This window comes from Mobula birostris, chromosome 15 (assembly GCF_030028105.1).
Source record: "Mobula birostris isolate sMobBir1 chromosome 15, sMobBir1.hap1, whole genome shotgun sequence".
Taxonomy (NCBI): domain Eukaryota; kingdom Metazoa; phylum Chordata; class Chondrichthyes; order Myliobatiformes; family Myliobatidae; genus Mobula; species Mobula birostris.
Genome location: NC_092384.1, coordinates 23,530,305 through 23,554,404, shown reverse-complemented (window position 1 = coordinate 23,554,404; position 24,100 = coordinate 23,530,305). Strand labels below are relative to the sequence as shown.

The 24,100-nt window shown below is 41.8% G+C and overlaps 1 protein-coding gene across 3 annotated transcripts in view; it reads left to right on the top strand.

Annotated features, from left to right (window-relative positions):
• fhod1 (formin homology 2 domain containing 1) overlaps window positions 1-24,100 on the top strand; it is a 302,751-nt gene that overhangs the window by 147,569 nt on the left and 131,082 nt on the right. For all 3 annotated transcript variants that reach the window (XM_072279446.1, XM_072279445.1, XM_072279444.1), the window contains exons 6-8: window positions 6,355-6,449; window positions 15,821-15,932; window positions 23,426-23,520. In XM_072279446.1, coding sequence (XP_072135547.1) covers window positions 6,355-6,449; window positions 15,821-15,932; window positions 23,426-23,520 — 302 coding nt within the window. The remainder of the gene's footprint in view (window positions 1-6,354; window positions 6,450-15,820; window positions 15,933-23,425; window positions 23,521-24,100) is intronic.

Here is a 24,100-nt window from a genome sequence, read left to right as displayed (position 1 = left end):
CTTCATCTGAGCTGATGTGTAAGCCCTGTTCCTCCCTCCACAGATGCTGCATGACCTGATGAGCGTTTCTTGCATTTTCTGTTTTCATTTCAGATTTCCAGCACCAGCAATTCTTTTTTTGCCATTTTTAACTTCTGTTCCATTACTTTTCCTCTGTGGGATAATTTTGCTCTAACATTTTTTTTCTTTAAAAAATCATTGTTTAAAATTGAGCACAAATATAGATCAGATTAATTTTTATTTCTCCCAAATATTGGCCATTTCAAACTGATGAGATTCCTGAATCATTTTCACTCAAACTGTGAATTGAGTCATATACACCAGGGATCCCCAACCTTTTTTGCACCGCGGACCGGTTTAATATTGACAATATTCTTGCGGACCGGCCGACTAGTGGGGGGGGGGTGGTGTTCAAGTAGGGTGAAACTCACCTCAACATGTCTTTTACAGTTAGGGTTGCCAACTTTCTCACTCCCAAATAAGGGACAAAAGTAGCAGTCAAATCCCGAGACACTTGTGTTTACCCCAGGAAAGACTACCATGACCACGAAGCCTTGCGCGGACACCTGTGTGTGCATGTGCGTACGTACCGATTTTTTTCCCACACATCGGTTTTGGCTTAATCTTCCCGACTATACTGTACATACATTATTTCTTCTTTATATAGGCTGTGTATTTATCAAATCATTCCTGCTTTTACTATACGTTAGTGTTATTTTCGGGTTTACAGTATGTGTTACTTGGTATGATTTGGTAGGTTATTTTTTGGGTCTGGGAACGCTCAGAAATTTTTCCCATATAAATTAATGGTAACTGCTTCTTCACTTTACACCATTTCGGCATAAAAGGTTTCATAGGAACGCTCTACCTTAGCGGGAGAAATACGGCACAAGGGTGGTCCCGTCTAGGACAAACCAATTTAGCCCGATATACGGGATGTCCCGGCAAATATGGGACAGTTGGCAACTCTATGTTCAAGTTCAACAGTGCGTGACAGGGAATGAGGAAAGGTGCAGCTGACTCATATCGTTTCCTCGCAGACCGGTAGCACATGCTTTGCGGCCCAGTGGTTGGGGACCACTGATATACACAGTCACCTGCAACGCTGGCCCTGATATCTTTGGTGATTATCCAGCCAATTCATGTTTTTTAAAATTCTGAGCACATTATTTTTGCTTCAGTTACATTTGGGATTATTGGAAGTTTCCCACTTTCAGTGTAAGCAATACTCATACCTTTGATTTGGAATTGCAGGTTCCCAGCACCTTGGTAATACTATTAAATAACACACCTATAGAAGTGATCCTTTACAAACCAGTTTCACCTGCCCCCCTGATGTTAGCAGAGAAACCAGTGGCGAATAGGATGGTCCCTTGATCTGGCATTGGCAACCTACTATGTTCCAATATGGTAAAAAAAAGGATAGAGGCCCCTGTGGTACTTGGTATCCAGAACCGTTGGCTCTGTTGGTAGCATTCCTGCATCAGAAGGTTGTTGGTTTGTATTACTTTATAGACCCGAGTTTAAAGAATCTCGGCTGACAATCCAGTACTGTTCAGAGAGAATGCTGTGAGCTCTGTCTTTAATGTGGAAATTGCTTTCTCAAGTAGACAACGAAGACCTCATGTGACATTCTTGAGAAAGAGCTGAGAAGTTATCTTTGTGATCCAAAAAGATACAGCATATATCCCTCCATCAACATTGCTTCTCCGAGGAGCTGCATTTTTTAAACAGTTATTGTGAACTTTTAAATCCCCCCCCACCACACACAAACACTTTTCTGCCTTCATTATGTGGCCTTTTTGCATACTTTTTTGTTTCCTTCACATATTTAATTTCTCTCCTTTATTATGAAGCTCTTATCTAATTATTTTTCATGTAATTAAGTTGTAGGTCATGTAACTCTCAAAATAATTTCTGTGGGCTTCTTTGCTCTTTTTGTCAATTGTTTTCAATCAGTTGTCTGACATCCTCCTGTAGACCTATCCACTGACTTTTGTTAATTTGATGCTCTCTCTATCAGACTGAAGTCTGAAGAAAGCTTTTGCAAAAATAATTTGTTTATTTTTGGGACTTCCTGCCATGAATTTCCTGCCAGGCATGCTGTATCTTTGCCTTTCCTTTCTGGTTTCTCTGTGTCTCTCTTGTTGAAGAAGTCCCACTGTGCAGTCCTTGTGGTGTGTGACTGTCTTTATCACATACTTCTGAAGATTAAAATCAGAGCTGCTTCTACTTTGTGTCAAGTTTTCTTCCTATACGTACAGTGCAGGAATCTATGTATTATTTTTGGTCGCATTGATCTTTGAATTTGAGACACAGGAAATTCTGCAGATGCTGGAAATATTGAGCAACACACACAAAATGCCGGGGAAGCTGAGTAAGACAGGCAGCACCAATGGAGGGAAATAAACAGTTGATATTTTGGGCTGAGACCCTTCATCAGGACTGGAAAGAAATTAGGCAGAAGCCAAAATAAGAAAATGGGGAGAGGGGAAGAGGCACAAACTGGCGGGTGATAATGTGAAATGTTGGGAGGTGATGGATGGGTCATGAGGGAAGGGGAGAAGAAGGCCACCAGAATAGCGTGGAAGGGAAAACACCAAAATTTGCCCTTTGAGTTTAGAGCATCACACAAAATACTGGAGGATCTCACTAGGTCAGGCAGCATCTATGGAGGGGAATAAATAATCAACATTTCGGCTGAAGGGTCTTGGTGCCAAATGTCATTGTTTGTTACCCTCCATAGTTCCTCCAGTGTTTTTGTGTTGATCTGGATTTCCAGCATCTGCTTAATCTAAGCAACACACATCAAAGTTGCTGGTGAACACAGCAGGACAGGCAGCATCTCTAGGAAGAGGTACAGTCGACGTTTCAGGCCGAGACCCTTCGTCAGGACTAACTGAAGGAAGAGTTAGTAAGAGATTTGAAAGTGGGAGGGGGAGGGGGAGATCCAAAATGATAGGAGAAGACAGGAGGGGGAGGGATGGAGCCAAGAGCTGGACAGGTGATTGGCAAAGGGGATATAAGAGGATCATGGGACAGGAGGTCTGGGGAGAAAGACAAGGGTGGGGGGCAACCCAGAGGATGGGCAAGGGGTATAGTCAGAGGGACAGAGGGAGAAAAAGGAGAGTGAGAGAAAGAATGTGTGTATAAAAATAAATAACAGATGGGGTATGGGGGGGAGGTGGGGCATTAGCGGAAGTTAGAGAAGTCAATGTTCATGCCATCAGGTTGGAGGCTACCCAGACGGAATATAAGGTGTTGTTCCTCCAACCTGAGTATGGCTTCATCTTTACAGTAGAGGAGGCCGTGGATAGACATGTCAGAATGGGAATGGAATGTGGAATTAAAATGTGTGGCCACTGGGAGATCCTGCTTTCTCTGGCGGACAGAGTGTAGGTGTTCAGCAAAGCGGTCTCCCAGTCTGCATCGGGTCTCACCAATATATAGAAGGCCACATCGGGAGCACCGGACGCAGTATATCACCCCAGCCGACTCACAGGTGAAGTGTTGCCTCAACTGGAAGGATTGTTTGGGGCCCTGAATGGTGGTAATGGTGCTTAATCTGTTGTGTTTAAGATTTGGGCTCCTTGAATATCTCCTGGTTGATGGTTCTATAGCGCCCTCTGCTGTCGAAATACTTCATTGCTGTCTCTCCCTGGAAGGTATTTCATTCATAAAGTGGTGCTACATGGAAATGGCCTGTTCTGTCCACTGAATCCACACCAGCCAGGAAACACACATCTACACAAACCCATTTTATTTCTCCATATTCATGTTAACTCCCCCTAGGTTCTACCACTCACCAACACAGCAGTGGTACTTCAAAATAGCCAACTAAGGAACTAACCTGCACCTTTTGGCATGTGGGGAGGAAACCAGAGCACCCAGGACAAATTTGCGATCACATGGGTTTTAGTGGAGGTCAGGACTGAGCTCGGGATCCTGGTGCTATGAGATTGCAGCTTTACTTGCTGCCCCACATCTATTCTAACATTATTCCAACAGCTTGTTTTTTAATACGGTAACCGTCTCTGTCTTGCTCGCTGATGTACTGACTTCCAACCCTTGTGCTGCCACCTGTGGCTATTCTTCTCTACCCCAAGCTCTCACAGCCTCCTGTAATTTGGTGTTTCAATATTGTCCTGGCTTTTATTGTTATCCCAGTTCAGGGTGGCGGCTCTTCTTTGGGTATAATCATTGCTGCAGGTGCTAAAGTTGTACTGGTTCCTCCAGTCTGCACAGTTTCACCTTTACATTAATGAATGTGAGACACCCAATAAAATAAGTCAAGTCAAGTTACTTTTTATTGTCATTTCGACCACAACTGCTGGTACAGTACACAGTAAAAAAGAGACAAAGTTTTTCAGGACCACGATGCTACATAAAACAGTACAAAAACTACACTGAACTACGTAAAACAACACAAAAACTACACTAAGTACAACTTTAAAGCATTTTTAAAAACTATGTAGCCGCTGGTTGCCTTTATAGAGGTAACCCGGTTTACTATGACGATCATTAAAAATATGTTTAACATTACTTGCAAGGGTGAGGCAGTAGTGTAGCGGTTACCATAGTTCTATAACAGTACCAGCCATCTGGGTTCAATTCTGCCGCTGCCCGTCGGGAGTTTGTACGTTCTTCCCGAGTGGGTTTCCTCCAGGTGCCCAGTTTCCTCCCACAGTCCAGCTACGTACAGACTAATTAGTCCTAGGAGTGTATTTGGGTGATATACGCCAGACTGGCCTGTGACTGTGCCGTATCTCTAAATAAATGGAAGAATTTCGATCAGTGTCTGGTCCACCACTAATTGAAAGTACATTAAAATACCTGGCATCATTTAATAATTAGTTGGGAGTATACTTTCATTTCTTTAGTAAACTAGAAAAAAACACTAATTCTGGCACCCTTTAAAGAAGCTTAAATTGAGGATGCTTAAAGCCAACAAGTTTGCTACTTGCGACAGATTACACTTACTTCTGTGGTTGATCCTGGTGCCCAGTCCACACGCTTTAAACTTGACTTGTACTACCATGTGCTCGTCTCTGTTCTATTTAGCTGACTTGAGGGGAATTGTGCTTAAATAGCCAGCACAAGGTTGGGTAGTGCTCAGGCCTGAGGGCTCTTTCAGTTTCAAATTTGATCCAATCACCCAACTGATCCATGAAGCTCCAGCCTTTTCTGCAGATCTTTTCTCTTTATTTAATGTGCGTCTTCCTAATTCAATGAAATATTTCTAATTTCTATTTCTATTTTTTCGACTTTTATTTAAGATTCCTTTGAATAACTTGCATATTTTTATTGGCGTGTCCACATCTTCCATGGTGATTTTTTGCAGTAAATATAAAGCAACTTTTCTGCCTTTCAAGAAGGCTGGAATTTCATACCCCCACCCCCCAACGAGTGTCTCAGGAAACCTCCACTGAAAACGGGTGGAACCATCTCTATATTAATGACGAGAGTCCGTTTCTTCTGTGTGGAGAATCTAGAGCAATAGTTAGGGGTAGGCAGCTAGCTATCCAGAGATGAGGAGTGGATATTGTTTATTTGGAACACCCTGATAGGCAGCTCCCTGTACCAGAAAGTTATGGCACTCAATCTTCCTCTCTGAGACTGAACTTGATGTATTTTTGGGCTCTAACAGAGTAGTTAACAGACATGGGTGAAAATGGACAAATCCATGAGGTAAGTGTGGGGTACTGAATGACGGAGAAGGCTTAGTGAGTTGAAAGGCCTTTATCTTGTGGTGTAGTTAAAGCACCCTCCAAAAACAATTTAACGTTGACTCAGCTTGGAGCAGAGAATTTTGTGCAACTTCCTCAAAGTCACCATCTCTGTCGGGAAGTTTGACCACTCACGTAACACCAGCAACCTTTTCTTCCAGAGTAAGACTCACCCAATATGTTTGGATTACTTCAGCATGTTGCTCTGCTCCTCCGCATTCTTCTGATAAGCAGAGGTCAACCAGTCTCGTTGACCACACTGCAAAAATGCGAGCTTTCTCAATCTAACTCTGCTTTGTTCTAATTAAAATCCTCCAGAGCTATCTCTGTTATTCCATGGTTAAGGATAATCTCCCAGCCCAATCTGCAGTCACAGTTTTAACCCGTGGTATCCACGATGTTCTTCTGACTGAAACAAAACAAATATTCACTCACTTCTGGAGCATTTTAAGCTGTTCCTGCTTGGTTTCAGATGTCTGCCAACTATGTTTTTGTGTGTTGTTTATTACCAGCTCCAAAACTGGTCATGCTTTTACAAAAACCATTAAGTCAGGACCTATAAGTCATATATTCATTTCCTTTATCATAAAGTGACCTATGTAACCATATTTTTTTCTTGTATTTGCAGCTCTGAGCCAGATAATGCTGTTTGTGGATGGAATGAATGGAGTTATTAACCATAATGAGACTGTCCAATGGCTGTACACTCTGACAGGGAGCATGGTGAGTCATTGTTTGGCAAATGAATAAAGGTTCACAGCAAGGATGTTAACGTTCACATGAATTAAAACGGAGTTCCCGGTTTCAAGTCTGAGCTGGGCTGGTTTACACCAGGTTGGACTTGGTCCTAAAGGATATAGTACAAGAATTAGCCCAGGTTTCCAAGTCTCATCACTTCTCAATGAAACCTGCTGGGAAATGTGTGCGGCTCGATGTAAGATGAGTACAGTGTGAAAGTGCCATGTGGCTAGCCAGCCTCACATGAGTAAGCATGTCTTGTGAACTGTTCAAATGTTGTCGGTGCTTGTCTCTGAGTTCCTCAGTGCTCTTCGTCTATGAGTCTTAGTCTGTGACTATTACTGGGATTTACTCAGACTAATAATATGATGTTCCTTGGTTTAAATTTGTGTTCTTGGTCTGTGCATTCAACATTGGGCAAATGTGTTTTCCCTTTTGCTCAGTGATGTTGAAATTATTGAATGATTAAGGCCTCTGTTCTTGCCTTTTTGAGCTTCAAAATGTCTATATGACTAATGAACACAAAAAATGCTGGTGGAGCTCAAAGACTACATGAATAACATTCATAAACATTCCCCTGTTTATAATAAACTCCTGTAATTTTCTGATAATACAGTGGATATTAGCATTATAGGTATACAGTGGATTCTGGTTATTTTTGATGCACCATGGCCTGTACCTTTTGGCCCAATTAAGTGGCTGTCGCAATTAGCCAAAGTTTCATGGAAATCATTAAAAACGTATAAAAAAGTCTTTGAGGTAACTGCAAGTCTGTGTCTTTGCTATTGCTTTGCTCACGCTTGAGTGTTTGGTGGTGGTGCCAATGCTTGGTTTTGTTTGCCGGTGGGGGGAGGGGGGATTGTTGCTCGCTGCCGCTTACCAGCGGGATGGAGGGGAGCTTGGGGGGGGACTTTGGGGTTCTTACATTTAACTGTCATTCATTCTTCAGGGCACTTCTGTTTTTGTGGATGTTTGCAAAGAAAAAGCATTTCAGGAGTATATTGTATACTTTTCTCTGACATTAAGCCTTTGAAAAGACAAACAAATTTTAACTGATTAACAAATTATGTATTTAAATAAAATACAGAAAGAATTAGAACACTACCAGTACTGCTACAGTACTGTAGAACTGTATTCCTAATAGTTCTTTTGATTGACTGTAAATTAACAAAATCAATGCCGACACCTAGTGCTGCTTTCATACAATGCTTTTGATGAAGCACCCTGTAAATTGTCATGCTTTGTGACTCTGGAAGCTAATTGAAAGATAAACAAGGAACTGGAATGAATGGGTCTCTGTAGTTTTACTTTAGTGAGGTGCTCACATGTGACACAGTGCAGTGTCTGATGCCACAATTTCCTTTGTCTTTTGGAAAGTCACCTCACTGCTTTGTCCATTGGCATTTCTTCCTGATCTGTAGTGATCGAGTTCAAGGAGTGGACCACAGTAGCCAGGTTTGGCAGGAACCTGTTACGGTAGCTGACAAATCCTAAAAAGGACCACAACTGTGAAATGTCCTTTGTCCTTGGGGCATCCATCACTGCTTGAATTTTCTCAGCACACTTGTGTAATCCTTGTGCATCAGTAGTGTGACCACAATAAGTGATGCTTGGTTTAAAGGATTTACACTTGTCATGTCATGCTCTGAGCCCATAGTCTTGTAATCATTTTAACACTGTCTTGAGATTTAGGAGATGTTCCTTGTCATTCTTACTGGCAACAAATGATGTCACCCAGGTAACACTAAGTGCCTGCACAACCTAGCAACACCTGGTCCATAGATTTCTACCAGCATGCAGTTGCAGAGGCTACTCCAAAAATAAACCTGTTATAGTGATAAAGTCCTTTGTGAGTGTTGATGGTGAGAAAAAATTTGATCTGTAGGTAGGCCTCAGCTAAGTCCACTTTGCTAAAATGTTTCCCTCCAGAAAGGTTTGCAAAGATATCCTCTAACCTTGCAGAGAGTATTGATGATGACCTTAAATTCACCATTCTACTTGGCTACTGGGACAACTGGCATTGCCTGTTGGGCCCCACTCAACCTCAGAAAAGTAGCTCACTGGCTGCTTTATTATGGATGATTATAAGGAACAAGGTGGGCTTTGCAAAACTTGGGTGAAGTATTTTCCCTTTGATATGTCTGAGTTTTCCAATGCGTTCTTGATCACTGCTGTGGCATCATCCAGTCCTTTTCTTAATTCACTTTCAGTTGTCTCTATTGTAGGGGATATGGCATGCAAGTTGTGGGTGGATCTTCGATCAAGTTGTAGTTGTCTCAGCCAATTCTGGCCCCATAATGCTAGTCCTCCTGATTTTACCATATACAAGCCCAAAGTGGCTTGTTGATTCTTGTGTTTCACTGTTACAAATGTCATTTCACAGGAGTTATCTTTTCTCCTGAACAAGTTCTTAGTTGGATGTCTGCAGGCTTCAGTTCAGTGTCTTTGAAATGCCGTTCAAACTCATTTTGTGGAATGACTGAAACAACTGAACCAGTGTCCAACTCCACTCTAATTCATTTGCCATTTACTTCTGGTGTAATCCATTTTGCTTGTCTCCTGTTAGTTTTCACATTGTAAATCTTAAGGCTATTCAGTTCTGTGTCACTCTCAACATTATCAAATTTTTCATCCACAAAATGCATGATAGCGCTCTTTCTGAAACTGCAACTTGACTTTTTTTATTTTTTCTCTACCCTGTGCAGACTATTTTTTTTTGTCTGCCCAATGTGCTCTTTGCATGTGTCCTGCATTATTACATTTTCTGCAAGTCTTACCCTTAAATCTGCATTGGTCTGGTGTACGTGAACACTTGCCACAACAGTAACACAATTTGTTTGGCCAGGCCAGTTTCTGTTTAGATTTTATAATTTCGTTCACGCTCACTTTCATTCTTGACTGTAACTCTATTGTGTCTCTGTCTGCTGTTTCCATTGATACAGCGATTTCAAATGCTCTTTTAATTGTAAGTTTTTCATCAGTTAGGAGCCATTCTTGAATGCTTTCTTCGAAGATTCCACAAACTAACCAACCTCTTAGTGCAACATTAAGCCCAACACTGAACTGACAATGCTCAGAAATTTCTTCAATTCAGCTACATAAGCTGAAATGCACCCCCCTTCATTTTGATTCTACTTATGAAACTTAAAATGTTCTGCTATCAACAGTGGTTTTGGTTCTAAACATTCCTGCATTAAATTCACGCTAGTTTCTTCTGGTTTGGTTGGAACAGTTAAACGTTGAAGCAAACTATATACCTTTCCACCTTTTGCACTCAGTAACACTAGCACTCGCTTTTCATTGGCTGCTTCAGTTGCTTCTAAATACTGCTCAGTTCATTCAGTATACATCATCCAGTTATCTGTTGTACAATCGAATACATCTATCTTTCCAATGTAGCCAACCATTTCTGTTCTTCGTTTTTATTTATTATTATCACCTAGTACTCACTGTTTATGAACCCATAAATTTTGTTCGCTTTTGGCCTTCTTTAAAAGTTAACTGTCCCTCTCCCCTTCCGCTGCACTTTTTGAAAAACTCCAATGTCTCTTTCCCCTTTCTGAAGAAAAACTTGCTGTGCTTCAACAGGTAGGTAGTTGCCTCGGGTTCATTTTAAAACATCCTCATCACCACTGTTATGTTTGGTAACTCTAGAAACTAATTGAAAGAAAAACATGAGAGCGGGCATGAACGTTTCTACTTAGTTTTATTTTAGTGAGATGCCCATATGTGACACGGTGGTGTAATAACGTGTGCCATTTACATATAACGTGTAATGAATTATGTATACAACAAAGAATGCTGAATAAAACAATATTACTCAAATATTACTGAAATATTAAATATACTACACCAATTTCCATTTTCATTGTAACATTCAAGATAATTATAGATACCTTCATATTTTTCGTAGTTTTTAACTTGCTGAAGTCATGAAATTGTTTTATTTTCACTCCTGGCTGTTTCTGGCATCTTCAAGCCTAAATACTTGAAACCACAGTAAACAACCCAAGTTCTGAATTACCTTATTTCTCTCCAACTATCAGTGACAAAAATCACTGCTTTTGAACACAAACACACAGAACTGATGCTATTTTTAAAAAGATGTTCACGCTGAGCACTGTGTTGTGTGTAACGGCTGTGCAAGTGCAGGTGTCTGACACTAATTAGAAACTATTTAGAAACCATTTCTTGTCCCAATTAAGTGACATAGTATCCCAAGTAAACGAAGGGAATCCCAGCTATTTTCGTAAATAGTTTTTTTTTTGTTTTTTATATCCTAAATAAGAATCTGGACAGTATTTGAAATTATTATCCTATATTTGGGGAGCAAATGGAGGGCAAATAATTGAGCTTTTTTTAAAAAAAAAAGAGATGTCATTCTAAGTAGATAATTTGTATTTTTTCCTGGTCAAGGACATGTCATAGCATTCTTTGGACATTGGAAGCCATTGTAACTTCTAATTTTGACTAACACCCTTGGCAATTTTAGCATACATTTATTAGCCACTTTATTAGCTGTCTCCTGTACCTAGTAAAGTGGCCACTGAGTCTATGTGCGTGATGTTCTGCTGCTGTAGCCCATCCACTTAAAGTTTGATGTGTTCTGCGTTCAGAGATGCTCTTCTGCACACCACTGTTGTAACGTGTGGTTATTTGAGTTACTGTCACTTTCCTGTCAGTTTGAACCAGTCTGGCCATTCTCCGACCTCTCTCCTTAACAAGGCATTTGCACCCACAGAACTGCCGCTCACTGGATTTTTTGTTTTTTCTTTTTCACACCAGTCTCTGTAAACTCTGGAGACTGTTGTGCATGAAAGTCTCAGGAGATCAGCAGTTTCTGAGATACTCTAACCACCCCTTCTGGCACCAACAGTCATTCCACGGTCAAAGTCACTTGGATTGCATTTCTTCTCCCATTCTGATGTTCAGTCTGAACAACAACTGAACCTCTTGACCATGTCCGCATGCTTTTATGCATTGAGTTGCTGCCACATGATAGGCCCATTAGATATTTGCATTAACATGTAGGTGTATAGGTGTACCTAATAAAGTGGTCACTGAGTGTATGATGTCAAACCACAAACAGAGTGAGTCAAAACCTAGATGTTTTCATTTCAACAGAGCTCCAACAATCCATTTTTCTCACACAAATAAATATTAACTGCACCCTTGGACTGGCAGATATTTATAATGTTGTGTTACTGTGTGCAGCTGAACAGGAAGCAGCCATTTCATGGTAACGTGAACATGCATTGTTTTGCAGAGATCTTTATAAGCTGATGTCTTTTGGACACTTGCTATGGATGCATAAGAAAATTGTACTTTGATTTTCTTTCTTTTCTGTCAATGCCAAGCAAGATGAGTGAGTGCCGAGAAAGTGTAGGTTTATTTAGAGTTGTTGAGTATTAACTCACGTTTTGTTTCACGGCAGAAATCAAATAAAAAAAAATTCTGGCACCACCCATATTGAAAAATGGTTTATAAGGCGCATCTCACCCAATTATTGAGTTGTAGACCCCGTCCCCCTCAAGCTATAAACAAAGGATGCTGGTTTCAGGCATGTGTCAGTGCAGCTAAAGTTTGGTGGTGAGAAAACATCTGAGTTCACCTTTCTCTTTGTTGCCAGTGTCTATAGTGCATACCGTGGCTGAACAGGTATCAGCACAGTAATTTGCATGCTGCAATGTGTTGCTCATTTAATCAGATCAGAAATTTTGCTGGATGTCCTCAAATTTTTTAGTATCCAAAAATATATCCTTAATTAAATTGGATTCATTTAAAAAGAGTCATTTAAAATAAAAGTATTGCTAAATTAGAATAATCTGGTGATGTAAATAAAGTTGCCACATGCTTCATCAGATTTTAAATCTGATTGTCTGTACCAATGATTTAAGTAAAAATTTAATTTCCACTCAGTTAATGACCAAAAATGTGCTCTGTTTATTCTGACATGTTGGAGCTTCTGAGGACAGAGTGGCTTCTGGGTGAGTGAGCAGGCGCTGAGATTTACAGAGGTTAGTCGAAGGACTGAGGTCTTTTGTATAGTTGTGGCTTGCAAGGGTGGAACAGGAGGGACGAAGCAGGTAGGATCCGTCTACTGCAATCTTATTGCAGTCCCTGCCTGTTAGAACACTTTTTGTACCTGCCTGATAGGTACATGGAGCTTAGAAAAATAAAGGGCTATGCTTAGGGAAATTCTAGGCAGTTTCTGGAGTAGGTTATAGGGCCTGTAATGTGCTGTAGATTTCTACGTTCTAACACAGGTGATCAGTTATTACTGACTTGACTGTGTTTCTTCTTCTGCATCTTTCTGCACCTTCTCTTAGATGCAGGGACTTGATTTGGTAGAACATAAGAAATAGTAGCAGGAGTTGGCCATCTGGCCCATCGAGCCTTTTCCGCCATTCAATAAGATCATAGCTGATCTGGCCATGGACTCATCTCCACATACCTGCCTTTTCCCCATAACCTTTAATTCCCCTACTATGCAAAAATCTATCCAGCCTTGTCTTAAATATATTTACTGAGGTAGCCTCTACTGCTTCATTGGGCAGAGAATTCCACAGATTCACCACTCTCTGGGAAAAGCAGTTCCTCCTCATCTCCATCCTAAATCTACTCCCCCAAATCTTGAGGCTATGTCCCTGAGTTCTCGTCTCACCAACCAGTGGAAACAACTTTCTTGCCTCTGTCTTATCTATCCCTTTCATAACTTTATCTGTTTCTATAAGATCTACTCTCATTCTTCTGAATTTCAGTGAGCTCAGTTCCAGGCAGCTCAATCTCTCCACATAGTCTAACCTCCTCATCTCTGGAATCAACCTGGTGAACCTCCTCTGTACCGCCTCCTAGGCCAGTATATTCTTCCTCAAGTAAGGAGATCAGAACTGCACGCAGAACTCCAGGTGTGGCCTGACCAGTACCCTGTACAATTGCAGCATAACCTCCCAGTTCTTAAATTCAACCTCTGTAGCAATGAAGGCCAACATTCTATTTGCCTTCTTGATAGCCTGCTGCCCCTGTAATCTAACCTTTTGTGATTCTTGCACAAGCACTCCAAGTCCTTCTATGCAGCAGCATGCTGCAATTATTTACCGTTTAAATAATAATCTGCTCCTTCATTTTTCCTTCCAAAGTGGATGACTTTGCATATACCAACATTGTATTCCATCTGCCAGGTCTTTGCCCACTCACATAACCTATCTATATCTCTCTGCAGACTCTCTGTATCCTCTGCACAATTTGCTTTTCCACTCAATCTAGTATCATCAGCAAACTTAGATACACTCCACTTGGTCCCCTCTTCCAGATTGTTAATGTATATTGTGAACAATTGCAGGCCCAGCACTGACCCCTGCAGCACACCGCCCACCGCTGATTACTGACCAGAGTAACACCCATGTATCCCAATTCTCTTCTTTTTATCAGTTAACCAACCCTCTATCCATGCTAATACATCACCCCAATTCTATGCATCCTTATCTTATGGATAAATCTTCCATGTGGCACCTTATCGAATGCCTTGTGGAAATCCAAGTAAATAGTGTCCATCTGTTCCCCTCTATCCACTGCACTCGTTACATCCTCAAAGAACGCCAGTGAGTTGATCCAATAGGACCTGCCTTTGCTGAATCCATGCTGTGTCTTCCTGATGGATCCATTTCTTTCCAGATGCCTCGCTATTTCTTCTTTACTGACCACTTCAAGCATCTCCTCATGTACAGATGTTAAATTAATTGGCCAATATTTACCTGCCTCTTGCCTACATCCTCTTTTGAACAGTGGTATGTCATTCGCCATTCTCCAGTCCGCTGGGACCTGCCCAGAGTCCAGAGAATTTTGGTAAATTATGACCAAAGCCTGTACTATAACTTCTGCCATTTCTTTCAGTACCCTGGGATACATTCCATCAGGACCAGGGGACTTGGCTATCTTTAGGCCCACAAGTTTGCTCAGCACTACCTCTTTGGTGATAGCTATTGTATCGAGTTCCTCACCTCCCACCACATCCATAACATCTCTCTTTGGCATGTTAGACGTATCCTCCACCGTGAAGACCGATGCATTCAGAGCCTCTGCCATTTTCTCATTACCCAATATCAATTCCCCCTTCTTGGGTTCTAAGGGACCTGGATAAACTTTAGTCACCCTTTTCCACTTTATATAATTATAAAAACTTTTAATACCTGTTTTTATATTTTGTGCTAGTTTATTTTCATAATCTAGTTTCTCTTTCTTTATTGCTTAGTGGTTCTTTGTTGCTTTTTAAAGTTTTCCCAATCTTCCACTTTCCCACTACTCTTGGTAACTTTGTATGCATGAGCTTTTAGTTTGATGCCTTCTTTTATTTCCTTAGTTATCCATGGCTGGCTCTCCCCTCCCCTACTGTCCTTGCTTTTAACTGGAATATACTTCTCTTGAGCACCATGAGAAGCCTCTCTGAAAGTCTTCCACTGTTCCTCAACTGTCCCACCATATAGCCTATGTTCCCAGTCTACCCTATCCAACTCCTCCCTCATCCCATTGTAGTCTCCATTGTTTAGGCATAATACACTGGTTTTAGATCAACTATTGCACCCTCCAGTTGTAGGAGAAATTCAATCATTCTGTGATCACTCTTTCCAAGAGGATCCCGAACTACCAGATCACTAAGAGAAGAGCCACAGTATGAAATTTTGAAGTTGATGATTTCCTTAATTTGGAAAGTGGACTGTGTCTGTTTATGCAAGTTGCAACAGGTTAATAAAATTTTCTTTTTCATAAAGACAACAGGAAAAACTAATACATTCTTTAAGGTCCTGAAGGGCGTAGCACTGGTGCTTCGCAGTTCCGAGACCTGTGCTTGATCCTGATCTCTGGTGCTGACAGTGTGGAGTTTGCTCTGTGAGGTGTAGGTTTCCCCTGGTACTGTGGTTCCCACCTGCACCTCAAAGACGTGATGGCTGGCAATTAGCTGCTAGTCGAGGAGGTGGCAGGAGAATTGTGGGTGGATTCATGTTAATGCAGATGTGAGAGGAGAAATGGGATTTGTCTAGGTGTTTGCTTGATGGTTAGTGCAGATGTGGACTGAAAGGCCTTTTTACTGCATTTTGACTGTATAAACCACTTTTCCTTACAGACTTAGAAACATTTACTAAATGAGTGTGAACTTCAGGCATGAAAGGATGGCAATTAATTAAAAACAGGCACATTGTATGAAAGAAAATGAGACTTTGCAGTTTATCACACTGCTCTACCCTGCCACCTCCTGGATAGGCTAGTGTTTTCAGGCTGAAATGATTCCCTCCCTCTCTGTACGGTTAGCTGGAAAGTCTGGCACTCTCTCAGATTGCTCTTGTGTTTCTCAATTCCAGCACCGCTTGGTGGTGAAGACTGCTCTGAAACTCCTGTTGGTGTTTGTGGAATATACAGAGAGCAACGTGGCTCTTCTTATCCAAGCTGTCAACATTGTGGATGATAAAAGATGTAAGTACTATTTTACTGGGTACAGGGAGAACTGCCGTCGGACGGTGCTGATGTTCCAAACACAACATGAAAAGCAAGCAGGGTATCAAAATCCAAGTTTAACGTCGACTTCAGAGTAAATAAAGTCCCAAAGGTGCTAATGTACATAAATATTACAGTGGTTGTGACCTTTTCTCTGTTGTTGAGTATACTTATTTTGAAGTTCAGAATTAATACAGTGCATGTGAAGTGAACTTGTGAATCTTTTAAACTTATTTGGGATAGCAGGCTATGCTTCTCTCTTTCTGTGCCGGTGTTCTGTGACTGACAGCTGGGCATTCCACCCTGCTGAGCCCCTTCAGAACAAAACTGAGAAGAATTTACCACTTTTTGAGTTTACAGCTTTTAGGGTCAAAAGAATCAGAACATTGATGACGGCAGATAAAACACAGAATGAAGTCATTCCATGCACACCTGATGGACAGCTGGATTGTGGGTTGTGACTATGAACTGAATGAGAGGAAAAGAGCAAGGGGTTGTGTGTAAAACTAACCTGGAGTTGTTGACAACCTCTTGGATTATTCAGGGGAAGGGTCAGTATTACTGACTTGGCGGTGGGGATGTTTAACAATAGGACTGAGCTTCTGTATGACTGAAATCTTGAACTTGTGAAGAGAACGAGAATATTAAGATACTTATTGGGATTAGAAGGTTGGGGCAATTGGATTGAGATTTGAGATAATGAGATAAAATTCTTGTGCAGCGCACAAAATGTTGAAGGCACTCAGTGGGTCATGAATCTCCATAGAGGGAAATGGACAGATGATGTTTTGGGATGAGACCCTTCATCAAGACTAGGAAAGAAGGTGGGAAGATAACCAGTGGAGGGAAGAGGTGGAGCAAGAGCTGGTGGGTGATACGTGGATCTTGGTGTTAGAGGGAAGCTAGGCCAGTGAGGGAGAAGGAGAGAGGGGATACTGTAAGAAGCTGGGTAGGCTGAGGTGTCAAAGGGCTGAAGAAGATGGAATCTGATAGGACAGGGCTGAGGAAGATGGAATCTGATAGGACAGGGCTGAGGAAGGTGGAATCTGATAGGACAGAGCCGTGAACCATCAGGTAGAGAGTGGAATCAGAGGGAGGAATGTGTGTGTGATGGGCTGATACAGAGGGTAGAGGAGGGGAAATAGAAGGGGTGCTGGGGCCCATGGGATTAGGGAAGACAAAGGGGAGGGGATGATCAGAGGAGAATGGTTATCAGAAGTTGAAGAAATTAACGTTCACAACTGATGTTCCATAAAATATGGATCCATGCCAAAAACTTCTTTGATATGAGAAAGAATATGAGAGGGTTCTCTGTCTTGTATGAGAAAAGAAAGGCTTAGGACTGGCTTATTTTAAGAATGTTCTCACAGGGCAGCTGTGCCAACACTCCCCCTTAATAACCTAGTGCCTCAATGGTTTCCAATACCCTTTTCCCTGTAGCCCCCCGATCAGGATCTATGACCTACATTCTATCTCTTATACAGCAGTACTACAAAAGAGAAATAAAAGGTCATTTCACCTTTTGTGCCTTTCCACTGTCAAGGCTGATCGAGAGGACTAGAATATAAAAGCATCAATGCTTTATAAGGCATTGGTCAGACGACACAGAGTATTTTGGGTAGTTTTGGGCCCTTGTGTAAGAAAAGATATGCTGGCATTGGAGAGTGTCCAGAGGAGGTTCAGGAGAATGATCCCGGGAATGAAAGGGTTAATGTACAGTATTCTGCAAAAGTCTTGGGTACATTTATATAGCTAGGGGGCCTAAGACTTTTGTACGGTACTGTAGTAATTTTATGTATTGCACTGTGCTGCTGCCGCAAAAAATCCTCCACAAATTTTATCATATCTGTGAATGATGATAAACCTGATTCTGCTGTGGGTCTCTATTTAGGTCTGGGAGTAGGAAGGGGGTAGGGAGAGAGGGATTATTGTTGGGAAAAGGAGAAGGGAGAGACATTCAGTAATGATTATTAAACCAATTTTTGGAATCGAATGACCTTGCCCGGGACTGGGTGTGTCTGCATCCGTGCCACCCCCCAGCCTTGGCAATCCTTCTCTGTCCCTGTCCCACACCCCTCATGCAACGCTGCACCCTCGCCATTCCAACTTCCTTTGCTCCTGCCAGTTTTACAAACTCGCTCTCCGTTCCACGCTGTCAAATACAGTACTGTGCAGAAGTCTTAGGCACCCCAGCTATAACGTATGTGCCTATATGCCTGTTTGCAAGGTCCTGTATGAGGAGCTTTTGATGTCTCTGGACCGGTTCTCACTGGATTTTAGAAGAATGAAGAGGGATCTTGTTGAAATCTATCAGATGTTGAAAGACCTCAAAAGAATGGGCATGGAGAGGATATTTCCTATCATGGGGGAGTCTAGGACCTGAGGATGCAGCCTCAGAATAGAGTGACGTCCCTTTAGAACAAAGTTGAGGAGGAATTTTTTTAGCCGGAGGGTGGTGAGACTGTGGCATTTATTTCATCAGACGGCTGTGGAGGACAAGTCAGTGGGTGCATTAAAGTGGACGTTGGTCCTTCATTGGTAAGGATATTGAAGGACATACGGGGAGAAGGCAGGAGAATGAGGTTTGAGAGGGATAATAGATCTGTTGTGATGGATTGGTGATGTGGACTCAATGGACCAAATGGCCTAATTCTGTTCCCGTGGTTTATGGTTTAATGGTGTTTACTTCAATGCCATGTCCTTGTATTATCCCCATATACCTCAATTCTGTAATATCTAAAATTCCATTCGTTACTCACTCCACCAGTGAAAGTGTGCAACTCTGCTAAGCTTGTAAGACTTTGTCTGGTGAGCACAATGCTTTGGCACCTGATCATTAATAAATGCTCAATAAAATCCTTCTTTGGACAGCCTTGCACCACCAATTTAATGCACCCACGACTTTCCCTGTGATGAGCTGTTCCTGGCTGCAGTATTTCGTGTGTAGATCTGAAAATGTGGCCTGTGTCCCCCAGAGCAGTACTTAGCTAACTTAAGTGTGGTGGAGACAGGTTACTAATCCATCTCCAGATGTAGGAACTTCACAAATGTGATGCCTTTTGCTTAAGCCGGACAAACGTCAAAGTGATGTGACCATCATCCATGTTGAACAAGTACAACAGAAAGTTGTGGGCAAACTGTGGTAGATTAATTGGCCAGTGTAAGTTGTATGAGGGCATGGGAGAGTCTGAGAGGAGATGATGTGAATGTGTGCAGAAGAGTTTACAAGGAAATTTAGCAGCAGCTAGCAGTAACTCAATGGGCTGAAATGCGTAAGGAAATGTGAAATATGAAAGAAGCAACCCCTGTTCCAGCTGTTAGCTCCTAACATGTTTGATTCCACTTTTCCCAAGATCCTCTGTCAGTTATTGTGGAATTTATTATCAGTTAGCTGTTGAAGGTTACATCATGAACTTAGGCAGGCAAAGAGAATTGTTCAATCTGTTTGCAGTGCTTCAGTAAATAAAGAATGGAATTGGGAACCCACTGCGCCATTTTATAAGGTAATGGCTGATTCTGCACCTCTCCACTCTGCTCGATTTCCTCACATCCATAGCAAACAAGAACCTCGGCTGTGAGCCTGAACAGTGGCTATACGTTCCCAGTACCATGTTGAGTTGTGTGAGCGGTGGATTGGGTCCTGAGGATAAGTAATAGGAGGGATTGAGTGGTGAGCTGTGGTGGGTGATGGTGGTTGCTGTGGTCTTAGGGAACTAAACTATGTTGAGTCACTGTTGTGAATGTGGTGAAAACTGTCCTTGATTGTTAATGGGCCACGAAAGTGCATACAGGAATGGTGAATATCAGGTACAAGTCTATTCCTAGTAAGAATATTTAAAAGAAAAATCCAAAAGAAATGCAATGTCAGCTTTTGTTGTCCGATGTATCTAAGTTATTTTGTGTTCTGGTGGGATGCAGCTTTTTTCTCTATCAATCTGTGTTAACTGTTGACCTCACAATCTACTTTATTAAGATCTTGTACATTATTGTTTCCCTGCATTGCACATTCTCTGGTGGTTACATAAGAACATAAGAAATAGGAGCAGGAGTAGGCCATCTGATCCGTTTTGCCTACTCTGCCATTCAATAAGATCATGGCTGATCTGGCCATGGACTTATCTCCACCTATCTGACTTTTCCCCATAACCCTTAATTCCCCTACTATGCAAAAATCTATCCTACCTTGTCTTAACTATATTTACTGAGGCAGCCTCCACTGCTTCATTGGAAAAAACATTCCACAGGTTCACCACGCTCTGCGAAAAGCAGTCCCTCCTCAACTCCATCCTCAATCTACTCCCCCGAATCTTGAGACTATGTCTCCTAATTCTAGTCTCACCAATTAGTGGAAACGACTTTCCTTCCTCTATCTCATCTATCCCTTTCATAATTTTATATGCATCTATAAGATCTCCTCTCATTATTCTGAATTCCAGTGAGTACCGTCCCAGGCGGCTCAACCTCTCCTCATAGTCTAAGTCCCTTATCTCTGGAATCAATCTGATGAACCTCCTCTGCACTGCCTCCAAAGCCAGTATATCCTTCCTCAAGTAAGGAGACCAGAACTGCACACAGAACTCCAGGTGCAGCCTCACCAGTACCCTGTACAGTTGCAGCATAACCTCCCCGCTCTTCAATTCAATCCCTCTAGCAATGAAGGCCAACATTCCAATTGCCGCCTTGATAGCCTGCTGCACCTGCAAACCAACCTTTTGTGATTCATGCACAAGCACTCCCAAGTCCCTCTGCACAGCAGCATGCTGCAATATTTTACCATTTAAATAATAATCTGCTCTTTCATATACTTTATTCTGTACTCTGTTATTATTCTACATAGATGTTCTGTGTAATGATTAGATCTGTATGAACTGTATCAAAGCACGATCTTCACTGTATCTCGGTACATGTGACAACAATAAACCAATCACAATAATAAGACTGTGAATGAAAGGGAGTTTCAGGAACTTGCATTCCTGGCAAGCTGAACGATGTTATTGCCAACCCCACTTTTTCTCTGTTGTCAGTTTTCTTTATTGTCAGTCATGGCAGATGGGAAAGAAAACTAATGAACTCTCAGTCCCACCAGATGCTGAAGCCTTTTGTACTGTTGGAGGTGATCCTGATGTGTTCACAAATTTGCGAAATCTCTGGGCTGACGTTTGTTCGTACCTCCTCTTTCCCTGGTCTGTACATTGACGAAGGGCAACATTGTGGGCTGTGTAGTTGATTTCAAACCACCTTTCTTTCACCTGACAGTATAAAAGGGCTTGTAGTGGCTGGCACAACACACCCTGATAGAAAGGCAAGAGAGCAGACCGCCTTATCCTCTTTGGGGTTGGTTTCTGTTTATTTTACTCAATTTCCGCCTCTTCCCAGGATAAAGGCTTAATGTTATCTCTGACCATTCTTTCACACAGACTTCACACCGTCAGGTTCAGGAACAGTTGCTACCCTACAAACATCAGGCTCCCTTAACTGGCATGGATAACTCACTCTCCTTAACTCCGAACTGATTCCACAACCTACAGACTCACTTTCAAGGAGTCCACAACTGCAAAAATGAAACTCGGGGTAGTATATGGTGACATCTATGCACTTTGATAGTTAATTTACTTTGACTCCGAAGCCCTTTAGGATTGCTGAACCATCTAATCAAGTTCGGAATCAGTTTTAAAAAGGAAGATATAATTTAAGAATTTGTGTGTGCTCTGTATAAAATAATAAAAGTGGAAATGATTCTCCAAGTGTTAGTGCACCGTAGGCAAGGCAGGAAAATGGGGTCTGTTCACTGTAGGGTCATTCCTCCTTGCTGTCTGTCTATCAGTACTTGTACTACCCCATATGCTCTTGGAGCCCTGCTGGAGCAGAACAAAACAGGGTATTTTAATGATGTTTTGCAGTCCGTGTGGTTAGCACAGCTGTCTCACAGCTCCAGTGATCCAGATTTGTTGTTTGACCTCCAGTGCTGTCTGCGTACGTGTTGTCTGGGTTCTTCCACATCCTAAAGGTGAAGGTTAATTATAGATTGCAAATAACCCCCAGGGTAGGGGGTAGGTGAATCAGGGTGGAGTTAATGGGTGTGTGAGAGGAGGGGGATGGTGTTGTTCTGAGAGTTAGCATGGAATTGATGTGGTGAGTGAGCTTTCCCCATGTTGTGATAGTTATGTATCCCAAATGTTACAAAATAAATACAAGTCATTAAATTCTGGATAAAATTGGATTGTGAGAAGGGGCTCCTGGCTCCAAGGTGAATAATTCAGTAAGTGTGTCTCTGTGTGATAAGCAGATGCTTTTATAAGGGGCCAGCATGGCAGCATAGCAGATGGCCTCACTCTATTACAGTGCCTGCGATCCTGGTTCAGTTCCCGCTGACATCTGTAGGGAGTTTGTACATTCCCCCTGTGACCGTGAGGGAATCCTCCACATGCTCCGCTTTCCTCCCACATTCTGAAGACGTACACATTAGTAGATTAATTGGTCATGTGCATGCAATTGGGCGGCGAGGACTCGTTGGACCGGAGAGGCCTATTATTCTGCTGTATTTCTAATTTAAACAATAAGTTTATACAGGTGCTTTACATTGATAGCAATTGAATCACTGAGTGGAAGCAGGGAAAATGATGAGGTGAAATGGGAACAGATGAGTACTGTGCAAAAATCTTAGATATATATATAATGTATTGTACATTATATGCCACAAAAAAAGCAAATTTCATAACATGTGAGTGATGATAAACCTGATTGTTATATGTGTCTCTATTGTGGTCTGAGAGTGGGAAGCGGGTAGGGAGAAGGGAATCGTGTTTGGGCAGAGGGGAGGGAGTGAGAAGCGCTAGACAGACATTCCGTAATGATCAACAAACCAGTTGTTTGGAATCAAATGACCTTGCCTGGTGTCTCAGGGCTGTGTTTCCTCCGCCCCCACCCCCAGCACCCTTTCTCTACCGTCTGCCCGTCACCCCTTGTGTGGCACTCCACCCTCGCCGTTCCCAACGTCCTTTGTTCCCTCCAGGTTTACAAACTCACTCTCTGCTTCACATTTGGTACAATACTGTGCCAAAGTCGTAGGCACCCTAGCTGTATATTTGTGTCCACGACTTTTGCTTAGGACTGTAGGTTGTAGAATGGACTTCCTTAAAAAATGGTGGATATAAATTAAGCGGTAACTTTGAAAATGGGGGAGAGAATTTACATGAAAAGGAGATGTTTGTAATTACCTGCAGAAAGAGTAGTGGGCTAGTACCAGTATGGGAGGACAGCCACAGACATGATAGGCTGAAAGGCATTTACCATACTGTGTAAATCTGTGTCATTCTGCATTAATCTGCCTCTGTGTCTGAAATTATTATTCTGATTAAATACAATTTTTCCCAGCTTTGCAGTTACAATTTACAATAACATGTGATTAAATAATGCTTTAAACTAAATTATATTTTATTCTGACATTTAAGTGTTTAAAATTCATTCTTCAGGCACCAAGAAATGGACGAGCTTAGTTGAAATTCTGGAAGAGAAGAATGGGGCTGATTCTGAGCTGCTTGTTTTCACTATGACACTTATTAACAAGGTAAACCTGTGTTTCTTCTGCATTTAACCCTGTGGGCATCTGTGGCCTGCACCCTACCTTCACTGTTGGAAATCAGAGGTGCTCTCCTCCAACCCTGGATTACTCCAACCATCTTCATTACGAGTCCCACCGGAACAGATTCTCTGAGGCACTACTTATTCTTTACAAGTTAATTAGGGTGCTTTTGTAGAGAAATCATAACATGTGGTTATTTACAGCTGAGGCAATTTGATGTTCAATGAGAGAACAAGGTTGGATTAATGTAATGGCTTTCACAAGCTCAAGATGTTCTAAAATGCCAGTGTTATTCATTTTGGAGGGTAGCCATGCTTGTAACACTACAATTAAAAAGTGTGAAATATTTTGGAAAACTCTGGTAGAATGATATAATTGGAAGTGAGTGCCTGATAGACCTAATAGTAACAAAATTACTTCATTTCCTGGCAATTTTATTCCTTTCCCTGAGGGAAGTGACTTGTTATTCGGGGTATGGATTTATCTTTTACAAATGCCAGCAAAGCCTTCCCACTGTGCCAGGGCAGCTTTTATTTAAGTGAAAGGCTTTCTGCATGTTGGGAAG